This window comes from Haemorhous mexicanus, chromosome 1 (genome assembly GCF_027477595.1).
Source record: "Haemorhous mexicanus isolate bHaeMex1 chromosome 1, bHaeMex1.pri, whole genome shotgun sequence".
Classification (NCBI taxonomy): Eukaryota; Metazoa; Chordata; class Aves; order Passeriformes; family Fringillidae; genus Haemorhous; species Haemorhous mexicanus.
In genome coordinates this window covers 151,346,418-151,361,018 of record NC_082341.1, presented here as the reverse complement: position 1 = coordinate 151,361,018, position 14,601 = coordinate 151,346,418, and the positions used below count along the sequence as shown (strand labels likewise).

The following is a 14,601-nucleotide window of genomic DNA, read 5'->3' as shown; positions in this document are numbered from 1 at the left end:
GTCTCAACACAATCAGTCTTTCCAAGTGACATTCTCATGTGGAACCTCTCAAGAGAGGAAAGGAAAATGGCAATTAAAAGGTGACTATAGCACATGGTACAAATAAGGTTTCTCAGGAACAGCAGCAGCAGGAGTGACAGCTTTACCTTGAAACTATGAATAGAACAAAGCAACAAAACATCCCTGAACATGAGCAATGCTAACCCTATTAATGTCAGAAATACACTACATTAAATAAGAAAGTACCAGCAGAAATACTAAAACCTCAGGTTGCATAAATTCAGCATTTTGGTTTGGCTGGTGAATTAGAACCAAGCCCCAGACAAACGACACCTCATCTGTCTACTTGGCAAAGCAGGTTGTGAACTGCTACCATAGGAAGCTAAACTTGAAGTCTTTAACTATCCAGGTGTGTACCAATCATATTTCAGCTGCTAAATGGAGAAAAAAGACATGACACAACATTAATACCAGAAAAAAGATGTTTTCTTCCCTCTCTCTCTAAAAAGACAAATTACTCTGGACAGTGGAAGCAGCCCAGTGAGGAGCTGAGAGATATCAGCCAAAAATTCCTGCAATACTGGAAAGATCTGGGGTATTATTCCAGGTATTTCTTGGTTACCCCCCAAGCTCTGCATATGCTGTTGTCAGAGATCCAAAATGATGTCACTTGTCACAGACTGGAGTACAAGTCAACACTGCCTCTAACACACTGTTCTCAAAAAGGGCACAGGTGGTTTGTCACCACTCCATCAGCACAAATACTGCTCCAGAAGATACATATCATATCTTCTTATACTTTTAATCTACTGAAGGAACAGTACAACTTTCAGCACCTTTCTAAAAAACTGTGGCCTTACAAGTTGTAATTGAAGAACATTTCAGAGAAAAGCTATCATTCCATCCTGGGTTTATATAATTCAAAAATAATGGAAGTGCCATCAAGGAATACATTTGGTAAAAGAAAGTTCAGGTTTAATTGTTGTCAGGGCTGCATAATCACAAGCTTTACCATGTTCAAGATCCTTTCCAGTACTTCCCTAATATCACTACAGCTGAATCATCTTAGTCATATTCCTTTTTACTCACACTTCAGACCAGATTTATGTAAATCAATTTAAGAAAAATTAAAATACACTAGATTCACAATTACAACTATCTATGCTACTGAGGCACTTCCGAATAGTTTACCTTGTCACATCTTAACATGTAATTAAAAAGAAAGCATCTATCTAAACCTGAAAAATTAGATCTGAAAAACTGCAGTAAATAATCTCTTTCAATAATGTAAGAGCAAAAATTAAGCAGGAAACTACATGCCAGGATTTTCATTCAAAAGCTACATTAGCTTATTTATGTTAATGCTTTAAGGCTTTATTTTACAGAATTATAACCTCCAGTACACTCTGGTACATACCAGGTGTTGATAAACAGCAGCAACACAAATGCCAACCCTTTGCACAATCCTCAGAAATCAAACTCCTGCAGACTGATTTGATTTATAAGTCAAAGCTTGAAATAAAAACAGCTACAAGCATTAAAATGGAGAGAATTACATCTTGGAAAACTACAGTAACAGACACTTATTTGCATATAATGCATATTTATACATCCTGGAAATGCATGATTGCTGACAAACTCAACAATGTAAATTTAAAACACTGAGCATCAAAAACAAACTGTTAGCAATTAACTTTCAAATACCAATAGCAACATCTCCATGAGCCAATTTCAAATCCATATGCTCAGCTTTTCATGAAAATCCTCCTATTAAACAGGATTGTCATCATCTTTTGTATGACTACTAAGCACAGTTCAAAAAACACCTGAAAATTTGAGCTCCTAGTGGGAAATGAGGAGGGTATTTCCAAGAGCTACATACCAGGAATCAGCTTCTCTTGTAACTAAAGAGCCTCTGGAATAATATAAAAAGCAGTACTTGGAGATTTGAAGGATTTTAGCAAACCAATTTAGATGTATTCTCCAAGGATCAGTAGAACAATAGCCACTCCTAGATTTCTAAGTGTTTTTCTAAGTCCTTTTCAACCTAACATCCAGTTTCTCCATTGTTAGGTAACTACCATAAGCTACCAAACAAAATTCCTCAAACCTTTCACACCACAGGGTTTTTGTGCATAGTCTTCCCTATTACAGAGAAATTTTCTGTCTTGAATCAGTCACTTTTGAAATAAATGGTAAATAAGGTAATGGATGATAAAGGAGGCTCAGGGGGAACCTTATCACTCCCTACAACACCCTAAAGGAGGCTGTGGAAAACTGAAAGGGTGGTCAGGCACTGAAACAGGCTGCCCAAGAAACAGTGAGAATCTGAAAAGTGAGAATGTGGCACCTGGGGCATGGTTTGGTGGTGAACATGGTGGTGCTGGGTTGACAATTTTATTTGATCTTGGAGGTCTTCTCCAACTTGAACAATTATATAATTCATTTTCAACATGCCTAGGATTTACCATAGGGGCAGTTATGTTTTGATGCATTTAAGTAAATAATCTAAGAAAGTTGCAGTGTGTAATTCTTACTTCCCAACACATCAGCAATAACCATGGAATGATTTAGTGGCACTGAATAAATGTAGGTATACTAAAAAGAATTTGCCAGTTCCCTCTGCTCAGATTAATTTGACTGTCTGGCTCCAAGACTCCCAAACAACTTGCAGGGATTTGAATTTACCACATTTTGGTATGATTAGAAGTGATAGTAATTACTGTTAGATATGCACAAAGAGCAGTTGAGAAACACTATTTAAGTCAATGGCAAAATGGTTTTTGCCAAGAGAAATCTATAGCAGTATTAGGTAAACGCTGAAACCACAGAACCATGCAGAAAACTAAACAAATCCAGCAATTTCTCCAAGTCCAAATTTTCCCATTTTTATGTGTGTGTTTAGATTAAATTTTGCAACAGAGTGAAGGGGAGATCACCTCGACTGAAGATCTAAAATACTTTTAAAATTATGAATTATAATTAAACACAAAATGACATTGCTACATAAACGACTCATTCCTGTCCCTCACCAGACACTGGCATACAGGTACACAGAGTGTTCTCTTATGGTTTAGGCTTCTGATCTCTGTTGTAGGCTGAAAATAAATCGAGAAAAACCTTATCTTTTTTTCCTAGGAAAAGTATCCTATTTTAAATGCTAGCAGACAAGCCTAAAGATGTTCTTTGAAACCTCTGAGTGCTTGAAGCAGACAGATGGGGTTTGTCCACATTCTTTTTTGCACTACAGTAACTGCATTAGCCATGCTCTCTCAATAGTAAACCTAAAAGCACACAGTAAACCCCCTAATGCTACTGGAGAGGTAAGAAACCCAGCCTCCTTTTCTCAGCAACCCTGCCACATAACCTGGATTTCAGCACCAAACCTCATTCCCTGGCATGTTAACTCTCTGCAGCATCTGTCACTGCTATGAATGGTTGATCATAAGTACCTCTGTAGTCATCTCAATGCCATTAAGCAGATGGCAGCGCTAAATCCAAATGATGTAGTACATCTCCCTGGTGGACTTTGTTTCCATACACCACCATTATTCTACAATTCCTCAGTGATAAATCTTATGTATTCTAGAGAACATTAAACAGGGAGCTGACAGAGACAATTGATTTATTAGCATCCACTTCCCCTTGCCTCGCATTTCCTTATTGTCCTCGCAAACACTTGTGCAGATCATGTACGGAGTCACTAAGGGACCAAAAGCACTTTGGCTCAATCTGAAGCCTATTTCAGAGATTTAAAATAACTAGGTTTTTTCCATGCTGAAAATGTTTAAACTACAGTTTTAAATGAAGACCCAACTAAATCCTCTTGATTCCTCCACAATGCTATTAGCTGAATTTTCGTAAGAAAATTGTTCTAGCATTAACAACACCAGGCCATTAAAGCACCCCCAACTTTCTGAAATAAATCCAAGTAAATAATTACAATTCTAGGCAGGCTTGGGAAGTCCTTTAAGAGTCACCTAAGTTGTGTAAGCTTGCATATATGCTGGTGACAAGACTACATGTGTCTGACATAGGCAAATAACAGCACTAGGAGTCTCGAGTTTGGCTTTCACAACTCTAATTCGTATTTTACCGTAAGATCCTGACAAGGCTTTTGGCACACAGCTGCACACATGAAATTAATAAATATGTATATAGGAGAAATTTTATGAAGGAATTCCTGACTACATAACATGCCCTTGACTGCATATCATGTAACCCTAAAACCTCACTGCATATTGGGGCATGAAGTGATAGGAGAAGAGGATATGGCTTTAAACTAAAAGAGGGGAGATTTAGATTATATATTATAAAGAAATTCTTTACTGTGAGGGTGGTGAGGCACTGGCAGAGGCTGTCTGGAAAATCTGGGAATGCTCCACCTCTAGAAGTGTTCAAGACCAGGTTGGATGGAGCTTGGAGCACCCTGGTCTACTGGAAGTTGGTCCTGCCCATGGCAGAGGGTTGGAACTAAATGATCTTTGAGGTCCTTTACAACCTAAACTATTCTATGAAGAATTTGCTACTCTCTGATTTTCATAAAGTGCAATTTAAAAAAAAAAAATTTAGATAATTTTGGTTTTTTAAAATAAGACTAAACAATCCAGTTTATTAAACATCCCAGTTTAGACTGATAAAATTATCTAACAACCCCTCTGCAAAAAACTATTCAAGTAATTTAATCTTCTAAAAATCAATTAGATATCTAGTAAAGCACAGTACAGCTTCAAGGGATGTTATAAGTCTTTTCCACTATAAAAAATAATTCTGTTAAAGGACATCCTGAAGCAGTATTTGGGGCTTTGTTCCATGAACAAGCAACAGTGGATAATAAAAATGTTCTAAACGATAACAACATTTTTTTATAGGATTACAGGGCATTAAGATAGATAACTCAAAATTCTCATGTTTCTCTCTCTTGTTAGTGCTGTGGCAGGTTTTAACTCAAACTTCAGCTTGCCAGGCACAAGGAAGGATTCACACAATGTCAAATAAAATACCATTAAACTTCTAACTGCTCATGATTTGGTGTCAGCAAGAAGTTAGTACAGAGAATGGAATACTTTATTTGCAGAACAAGCAAAGTCTCAACTACCTTAATGCACACAGAAATAGACAGTTTCCTATTCTTCATATCTAAACAGGTCACTCATCCTAATCCAACTCAGATTTGAACATGTATGGGAAATACACTTGAAATCTCCAGATTAAAAGAGCAACAAAGGAGAGTCACACTGTGTGGTGCTGAAGATTGAATTTGGAGAATGCACTCCTGTGCACCTACAGCAAAAGATTTGCTGTTGTGCAACCTCTTAGAGATCTACAAAATTCCTGAAGATATTTTAGATTCTATTGAAAGTTTCTATCTTTAACAGAGGAATCACTAAATAAGCCAAATACTTAAAACAAAAATGAAAATTTCAGCTGTTTCTGCTATATCACATATCATCATTGCACACTTGTGAGCATTAAGCCCTGTTCCTGCACTCAAACTTAGTCATGTACTAAAAACTACTTCAAGTAATTTAATGAGACAACTCATTTTCAGTTTGCTACCTATTTCTCAGATTTCCTCTTTAACACAGTATCACTAATATCACAGTATTTTTAGAGAATCAGTATCAGAAGACATACTAGAAATACTACTACTTCAAGATTACTATTTTCAACTTAGAAAAGGAGAGTAAGTTATTTTCAAATGCTGATCACCAAATTATGCATTTTAAATATATCACTGCTCTCCCTGTGCAAATGCAGTTTCTTTCAATTTTTTATGAGGCCAAAAATTAAGAATAATTAAAGCTAAACTATGAAAGCAATACTTTTTGCCCTAATTTCCTTCATAGTGAGGGCATTGCAATGCTCCTAAATATGTTAAGTATCTCAGTGTGGTTACAGAATGATATTTTGCAATATGGGCTACTACTTGATATTCAGATTAAAGACAGGAATGCTGCTCTAGGTAGCTCAGATGGCTGTTTATAGCTATTATTTTTTGCCTGCCAATACTATTTTAAAAATCTTTCCGCCAAGCCAGAAAATATGCCAGAAAAATGAGTGCTGATATTCTGTGAGAAAAGTGCAAGTGAAAAATTTCTTGTTTTCTTTTTTCACAGAGCACTAAATAAAATTAGGGGGAAAATGTCAAATAATCATTAAGAAGGTAACGAATTCATTAAAAAATTATAATAAATATATATATAGATTTATATATATATATTGAAACTACAGGTAAAATACAAAAAAAAGCAATCATTTTATGACATATCTCCTTCTAGACAGCTAAACATGTGCAAATGTATCTAAGAATATTATACATATTCTTATGTATTAATCCTTCACAAGAGCAATTTCATTCCTGGGGAGATTTGTTTTTTTCCTAATTTTAGTTCAAAGCAAGAAAATCTCAGTGAAAACCTTCTTAATGTGGCAAAAAGAAAATCAAATCCAAGTAATGTTTAATTTTGCATCAGGCAAATGACTTTGTAATGAAGTCCAAATGTTTGTGTGCAATAAACCCATTTACCTACAGCACAAGCAAGAATGCAGAATACAATTGCAAACATAAATGTTGAGGACTACTTTGGCAATTGTCTTTTGGAGAAAAAAAATCCATTACCAGCAACTGTTCTTGAAATGTAATACTCTATAGTCTCATATTTTGAAGTTTCAACACTGCAGATTTCTTAAGTCATATTTTTATCAAGCTTAGAGTCTGTGGGAGCCAAGTATCAGACACAAAGGTAATTTCATTATTTTAGTTCTCAACAATAAGGCCACTTGAACTTTCCACTATGCTTTTTACATTGACTAAGTTGTTGAGCACAGAAAAATATTCATTTGCACAACAAAACTGAAGTTGGGTGAGACAACACTACAGCAGAGCAGATGCCAGGTGTAAACAGCTTTGTTCTCAACTTTGCTGTGAACAATTCTGTACTATTTCAGATAAAGCTGCATTGTAAATCTTACATATTTAGCAGAAGGTAAAATAAATCTGCAAGTGCACTTTTCAGTTTAATTCACTACAAGAGATTTATCAACAGGAACCTCAGTAACCCTACCTCAAAGGCAAGTCATAATTTTGCCATAGAATTTCAGGACATTGTCAAAGACATTAAAACATCTACTATTGAGCGAGTTATGAATGCTTGGTCTGAGAAAAAAAGAATGAAAACAAATTACAGCTCAGTAAAAGGTAGACAGAAATTCTGTTTCCAGAAGTGGAGATGATCATCCAAGCTGCTATATTTGTAATGAGATTTTTGCCATGAAGTTCAAACCACATAAAAGAAGTAGTTTTACTTCACAGCATGTTTCCCATTGTTGGGTCATATTGTTATTCATGGAGTTGCCAAATAATGACTTCTTTAGGAAAGCAAAATTAAAAAAAAAATAAAAAAAAAAATCAGAAGTGCTTAAAAATACTGCTGACAATGAAGAGGGAGAAGGAAAACAAATGACAAGAGATTCAAATTTGTCACAAGGAGTTCCAGAGGAGTAAACCAAACTGACAGGTGTATTTTTTTACAATCAAATACAGGCAAAATGCTTGAATATAACTTTGCAAAAGCAGTAGGAAAATTTAATCAGTTGTGTTTCAGAAAATTTAATACCTTCTATAAAGTTGCTTTTTAGTCCTCTTCCCTCCTTACCCATTTGTCCCTCCCACAACAAATATGAACTAAATTTCCCTGAATTTTCTGAACTTTTGAAAACTTTGATTTAGGATTTGGCATCACAAAAACTATTACAAGTTCTCAGTTGCTTCTTTTCAGACTCTCAGAAATTTAACTTTTATACTTATGTGATATTAAAGACAAGTAACCTGGGGGTTATTTCTAAAATCCTCTCATACAATTTTTACTGTTTGAGATGAAATTAAAAAACTCTAAGTAAAATTACCTGACCAAAGCCAGAATTTTTCAAATGCAGTTACAGATGATTTGGAGGCTTACCTTTGTGCTTGAGTGCTATAGCTGTTATCATAGGAGTCATAGCTTTGTTCATCATAAGCAGCTCCATAGCCATCATCATACTCCTGAAATGACACAAAAGATGAAATATTAACTTCAAGCACACTCCAGGAAAAGATAACACCCCCCTGAAATGTATGTATAAAATATTTACGCCATGAAATGGCAAAATCTGAATATTGAGATTACTCCTACTATACATATTAGACCATAATTTCTTAAAAGGTATTTTAAGCTATTGGCAATGTGCTTTGGAAAGATTTTTTTTTTTAGTTAACAGTGGCTTGTGCAGATGACAATACAAACATTTCGTGTCTCCGTGTTCTTGATTTGACTGAACTACTGATCTTCAAGAAAGCTCTGGGAATCATCTCAGGAATCAAAACATCTGAATAAATATTTTACAAGTGACTTAGGTAGCTGAATTATTTCTGGTCAATAAATTCAATTCTATGTAACTCTGGATAGGAAAGGACTTCCCTAGAGATAAGACTAACAGGAATGATAATTTTACTATTCTGAATGCCCTCTGAACACTTCAACTTGTGGGAGTTTAGCACTGAACAAGAAACTGTAAGTAAGGATTTGTTACTTCTCTCCACATTATACACAGTATTCAAGTATACAATGTAACTCTCTTCTGAAAGCAGTGCTGTATTTGAACACCAATTTGAAGAAACTACTAACCCCAGCCATATAGAAGTTTATAATAAAAACAAGTGACAGTGATTATGTGTTTTCACAGAGAAGGATCAGCTATACAAATCTGAAAAACTGTCATCAATTTACAGTTTTGTCCAATAATACACCTAAGTGAGCTAAACACAGGAAAAGCAGAAATGGCTCATCTACTGCATTGATTCTTAGGATATCCTAATATCTAAATCCTGTCTAAATATGCCAAAACCCTCAGTGGATATTGAGGAGTATGCTGCCAGATGAAAATGAATGACCTAATGGGAAGACCCTTTGAAGACAGAGAATCATCCTTCATATACATCTGTGTGTGTGTATATTTATATGTATAAATAAAAATGGTGTTTTCTGAATAAGTGTGTATCCAGCAGTAGCAATTAAAGGATAAATCCAGGGTAAATCCTCATGAAAGAACCAACATTTTCACAAATGGAATGTTTAAGGATCTTTCAGCAGTGACAGAAAACAAAACCAACAATCAGCATCAATGAATTCAGGTAGGAATGACAAATGATGGATTGTCTAACTCTAGCAGAAAACATCTCCAATGATGGGAATCTGACAGCTTGCTATAGCAGAAGGCAGCGACATCCTCAAAACAACTGACAGAAAACCTAATTTCCTATGAGTTTTTAGCAAGTTTTCCAGTCATTTGAAATTGCTTCTATGGAAAACAGGCAACCTGCCCATCAATAGGGCTTCACCACTGCTAGATCACTGCTCATGATTGTTTCCCAGCAGTGATTAGGAGAAGGGTGTCTGTGAACATTTTCCAGCACAGTTGAGTGAATTTATTTAGTGGTTTGGAAGAAGAAACTAGGATTCTTTCAACTGTCAGTTGCATGGGGATCCATGAATAAATTAGTCACTCATAAAAGGAAATGCATTTTGTCTTTCAGTAATTCACTGCCCTGAAACTAAAAATTAAAACAGACTCTTAGGATTTTCTTGCCCATCAGATAAGGCTTTTCTTGATAAGCCACAGACTAAACTCCAACCCCATTGCCTCCTGGCAGTTATTCCAAACAGGCATTTTATTACTTATTGATGCAATACACAGACATCTGTTAACAATACAGACCCTGACCAACAGCAGAAGCTGCCTGAGCCAATTTCTTTGCTCTGTTCCAGAACATTTACATGACATTTAGACTCCTCTCATAGACTCTCCCAACTGTGAAACAGCCATCTCTAAAACTTCAAAATCCCTTCCACATCCCTTCCAAAGTTCAAACTGGGTACATCCAGCAGTGTCAACAAATAAAATTGGAGGACTGAAATTAACCTTTTAATGTGTTAGGAAGGCTTTGCCCCTGAGGAATCATTAGAAACCTCTTGAGCAATCAGCCCTCTCATTCACATTTATGTTAACTATTCCACTGAAAAAATGGATCATGAAAGAAAGATGGTAAGAGACTGCTTTGAAGTTATGGTGTTTCTACGACTTCTTGAAAACGGAGGAACAAAATAAATTTGAAAACAGAAGATCCTTCAAAAGATGTTCAGCAGAACAAAAGGAAAATGTGGGAGGTCCATTCTGTATCAGACTGAACTACTTCATTTATTAGCACTTGTCTTCCAGAGAACTTTTGCCCAGGATTCATCACTCTTCACCACTCCATGTGGTAATAAGCTGACTATGGCCAAAATTAAGCCCTGCATAACGATATTGTTGATGGTGGTTCTTAGAAGCTTTGTACAGGAAGAGATCTGGTTTGTGGTTTACATGTAGGACTCCTGTCAGAGTTAAAATTGTCAACCTGGGCTTTTGAGATTACTATAATCTACTTAAATAAATCTATTATCTTTTATGATGTATTTCATAGAATCACAGAATGGTTTGGATTGGAAGGGATGTTAATGATCATCTTGTTCCATGCCCTGTCATGGATAGGGACACCTTCCATGTGTCCAGACTAGACCAGGTTGCTCAGAGTCCCATCCAACCTGGCCTTGAACACTTCCAGGGATGGGGCAGCCACAACTTCTCTGGGCAGTCTGTGCCAGAGCCTCCCCACCCTCACAGGAAAGAATTTTCCCCTAATATTTATAGTTAAAAACCTCAAAGTTTACACTAAAAACAAGATAAATATCTGCAACAAGATCCAAAAATAAAATGGGTTTGCTCTCAATAGCTTATTCTGTTAAGAAATAAGATATTAAGATTCCAAAAATATGTGTTTGCTCTGCACAATTCCTTTGAAGTAGCAATTAGGCAGGAGCAGCTGAAATATGTTTCAGAGCTTTCCCTGAACTAGGTCTGACAGTATTTGCTCTTAGTCATGCAGTATTTGAAAACTTCTTCTTTCAGGAGGTTACAAATAAGGTCAACCAAGACAGAATTTTTAAAATTTTAAATTAAATTAATGCTACTTGAGTATTTTCTTTCTGAATCAGACCTCTAGTGGCTCAGTGAATGTTTTCTTTAACTTTATTTAGTATTTAGGTGAAATATCTCTGGCCATCTGGCACATTTCAGGGCTATAAAATACCATGCTAACTTAAATGAAAATAACTACCATTTTTACACATATATAATAAAAATGGACAGAACTGAACTTACACACAGAGAAAGCCTGTACTGAAGTACACCTTTGTACTAAGTACATTCTACTAAGCCCAAGCATTGCTATACAAATTTCTTTCTATGTAATAACAAAAGAATTATACTTTCATAAGAACCTTCTCATTACATTTTTCCTGCTGATTTTTGGGCATCTTTCAGGTACTTATAAAAGCATTCACTTTCATATTTAAAGCCATTATTCTTCTTCACATGGATGACAGTGTCTGTATTCCTTCAACCTATGAAATGCAATACAATGGACTTCCCTCTCTATTCATACTACATCTGTCTATGAATAGCTTTTCCAAAATGTACTCAGATATCAGAAAGTTTACTGGTGAACCCATATTCCATCTCCCACTTCAAAACCCAAAAGCCCACTCCAGATCATGTCTTCATGCCATGAACAGAAGCCTTTTCATTGTTATTCATTATTCTGCTTTTCAGGATAACCCAGAAAACTTGACTCTTATCAGATTAGTCTGATCAAAAGGCAGCAAGTGTGCTGACACTCTGTGCTTACAACAGAAATGTGGGGAAAAAAGAGGTGAAAATTCTGAAGTCCTTTCAAACTACAGGTATTTATCACCCAACATTTGAAGTATCCACCAGGAAGGTATCAAGAGCAACTGCCTTGATTTCAGGCTTAAGAATCTTCTCCCAAAGGAACAGAAAAGCTGGAGTTACAACAAAGATCATCTGAAAAGAATATGAAATTACTCTCTCAAATCTCAAAGCTTAATAATAAAGTCCTTTATTAAGCCAACCAATAAGTGTTTCTACTTAAAGAGAGCTTCTGCTTGCAGTGGTCTCAGTGATGGTGCCCACAGGTGAAATAAATCCAAAGAGCAGCACTGGTAGCTGTAATTGCTCCGTGTAAAGAACAGACATTTTTCATTAATGGAATCAAAGGCAATGTGTAAATATGAACCATTTGAATATATTAAGTTACTATAATGGGTCAAAAAAATGATAAAAGCAATCTTTGCCACAACCTCTGCACTCCCCAAAACATTATAAATCACGCTAAGCCTTGCTCATCAGTGCTTTTTAATTAAAACAGTACTCTGAACAAACCCTTGCAAGTGGAGAATAGGAAATGGTGGTTTTAAATTGGAATCTGTTGGCAGTGACAATGACAGACTACTGCTTGGACCCTCTTTAAGGAAAATGAACAATGTTTCAAAGAACAAGACAGAGAAACAGGAAGAAAGAAGAGGTAAAAGTGGCTCTTAGAGAAAGGCCATTTGCAGAGCCGGGAAAAAAGATCATGAAATCAATAAGAAATCAATTTTCCAGCTGTTCCCATCTAAGGAAATCCATCCAAGGGGAAAAAATAAGGACACTACCACTACAGCTAAAATGTTTTCTTTTTACACTGCTTCTTTTCCTCATCATTCTCTGAAATTAATACTTACACTGCTATACTAACCCAGAACACTGGAGGAGCACATTCACGTATCTCTTTTAGATAAAACTATCAAATTCCAAAAAAAAAAAAAGTTTATGCAGAGATTAACTTGAAGGAGACAACACAAAACAACATTAGTGCAACGAACTCGTTTTGGCAAATTAGAACTGTAAAGGGAAGGAACATGGGAACATTTTGTTACATGGGAATAACATCCCCCCCTCATTTAATCAACAGGGAATATGGGGCAATCAGAACAAATATGGGCAACTACAACCATCTTAAGTCTGAGCACCAATATCAAGGACATTAGCAGCAAACATGCACAGACTGTAAGCTCTTGTTTTGGAGATTTTCATCTGTTTTCATCCAGAAGAAGCCTAGTGCATATCCAACCAGAACAAATAAGGTTTTCATAGAACGAGAGATGCCGGAGTGGATTGTTTTTCATGCAACTCAAAAAAACCCTAAGGAGTTGCTAATGAATATAGACAGCAACATTTAAACCAAATTACTACCAGACCAAAACAAGTCTGGTTTTCTAAACACAACAGCAGGGAGCAGTGCCAGAATCAGGAGGACTCATTCAATAACACCAAGTTTCAGATAAGCAGCTTAAACTAAAATACTTAGAAAGGAATTTTATAGGAACTTTATAGGTGAACATTGAGTTAGGCAAGGGGAAAAGCTGTTCAGCCTTTTCTCCAAAGCACTCCACTTCTTCCACAGCCAATGTCATCCCAGTTCTGAGAAAACGGAAACATTTTGCATTCTCTCTCCATCTCATCCTGAAAACCCCAGAGAAGATACAAGATTTGAAATTAAACAATTCAGTTATTTGAAGGGCTTAAGATATGAAACCTTTTCCTTCCCCCCACCCCCATTTACTTCTTCTTGCTTGTCCTATGTACTTTGAAAAAGAACATTGTATTGGGAGGGAAAAGCCAAGAAATAATGTTTTCATGTTATGAACTTGCTTTCCAATCATCTTACACAAATTCCCCCTGAATTTAAGAACATTGTTAGCCCTTCTAAAAAGCCAGAACTCAGTGAACAAACTGCTTATAAAATGGCACAATACCTAAATGGAAACCACAACATTATCCACAAAGGGGAATGGGGACAGCATGGACAAAAGATAATTTCTCTGCTTCTTAGAGACTGAAGCTAATTCAAGCCCTTTCCAGGAACCCAAACAAAAAGCTTCACATTCAAACAATTAAGCAGATAAACTCACTGATTTAAAATGCTGCACATCATCAGGAAGCTATCAACATTCACAAGACCAAGGGAAATTAAAACATGGTGTAAATCTTGCAAAGTGACACTGAAATTATACTTGAACTCCATTCAAGAATTTAAATTCTTTTTAAAGTCTTATGCCATCTGGACTAGACCTGACTTTTACTAATATTTTGCTATCTGAACCTCAAGAAGCCTTTATTTGTAAAAAAAAAAAAAAAATTAGTTTTTTTAAATGGTATACAGAGATTTTTCTTTTTTTTCCTACAGATCTTACCTTCTTCAACCCCAAACAGCAAGTGAATGTTAATGAGAAAACTCTACTTTAAAAACAGTTCACCACTCAAAATCGGCAGTGTATTAATAGCTACAAGAAATTGCTTCCACATTAATCCTAATTTTCAGTTTTTCAAAATCTAAATTAATTATGATCTCAATAGGGAGACAGGGAATTCAAGCTTAAGGATGGAGATTAAAAGAGAATTTGCACAGGTTTTCTAAGGAAGTGAACAAAATAACAGGATACATGTTCTTCAATGGAATGGGCTCTCCCCTGTAAACAGTAAGACTGCAATTATTCTTTTATCTAATGGATACCTGCATTCATATTTTGTAATACTCACTGGACCATGAAATTAATTTCTTAGCCATCCTGAAAAATATTATTTGTGAATCAACTTTCCCTCAGGCTTACCAAATTTGTAGGA

General features: G+C 35.8%; 1 protein-coding gene across 1 annotated transcript in view; it reads right to left on the bottom strand.

The window, feature by feature from the left end:
- The window catches only part of KHDRBS3 (KH RNA binding domain containing, signal transduction associated 3), an 84,540-nt gene that overhangs the window by 9,581 nt on the left and 60,358 nt on the right, over positions 1-14,601 (bottom strand). Inside the window, exon 7 of the mRNA XM_059867498.1 lies at positions 7,962-8,044. Coding sequence (XP_059723481.1) covers positions 7,962-8,044 — 83 coding nt within the window. The remainder of the gene's footprint in view (positions 1-7,961; positions 8,045-14,601) is intronic.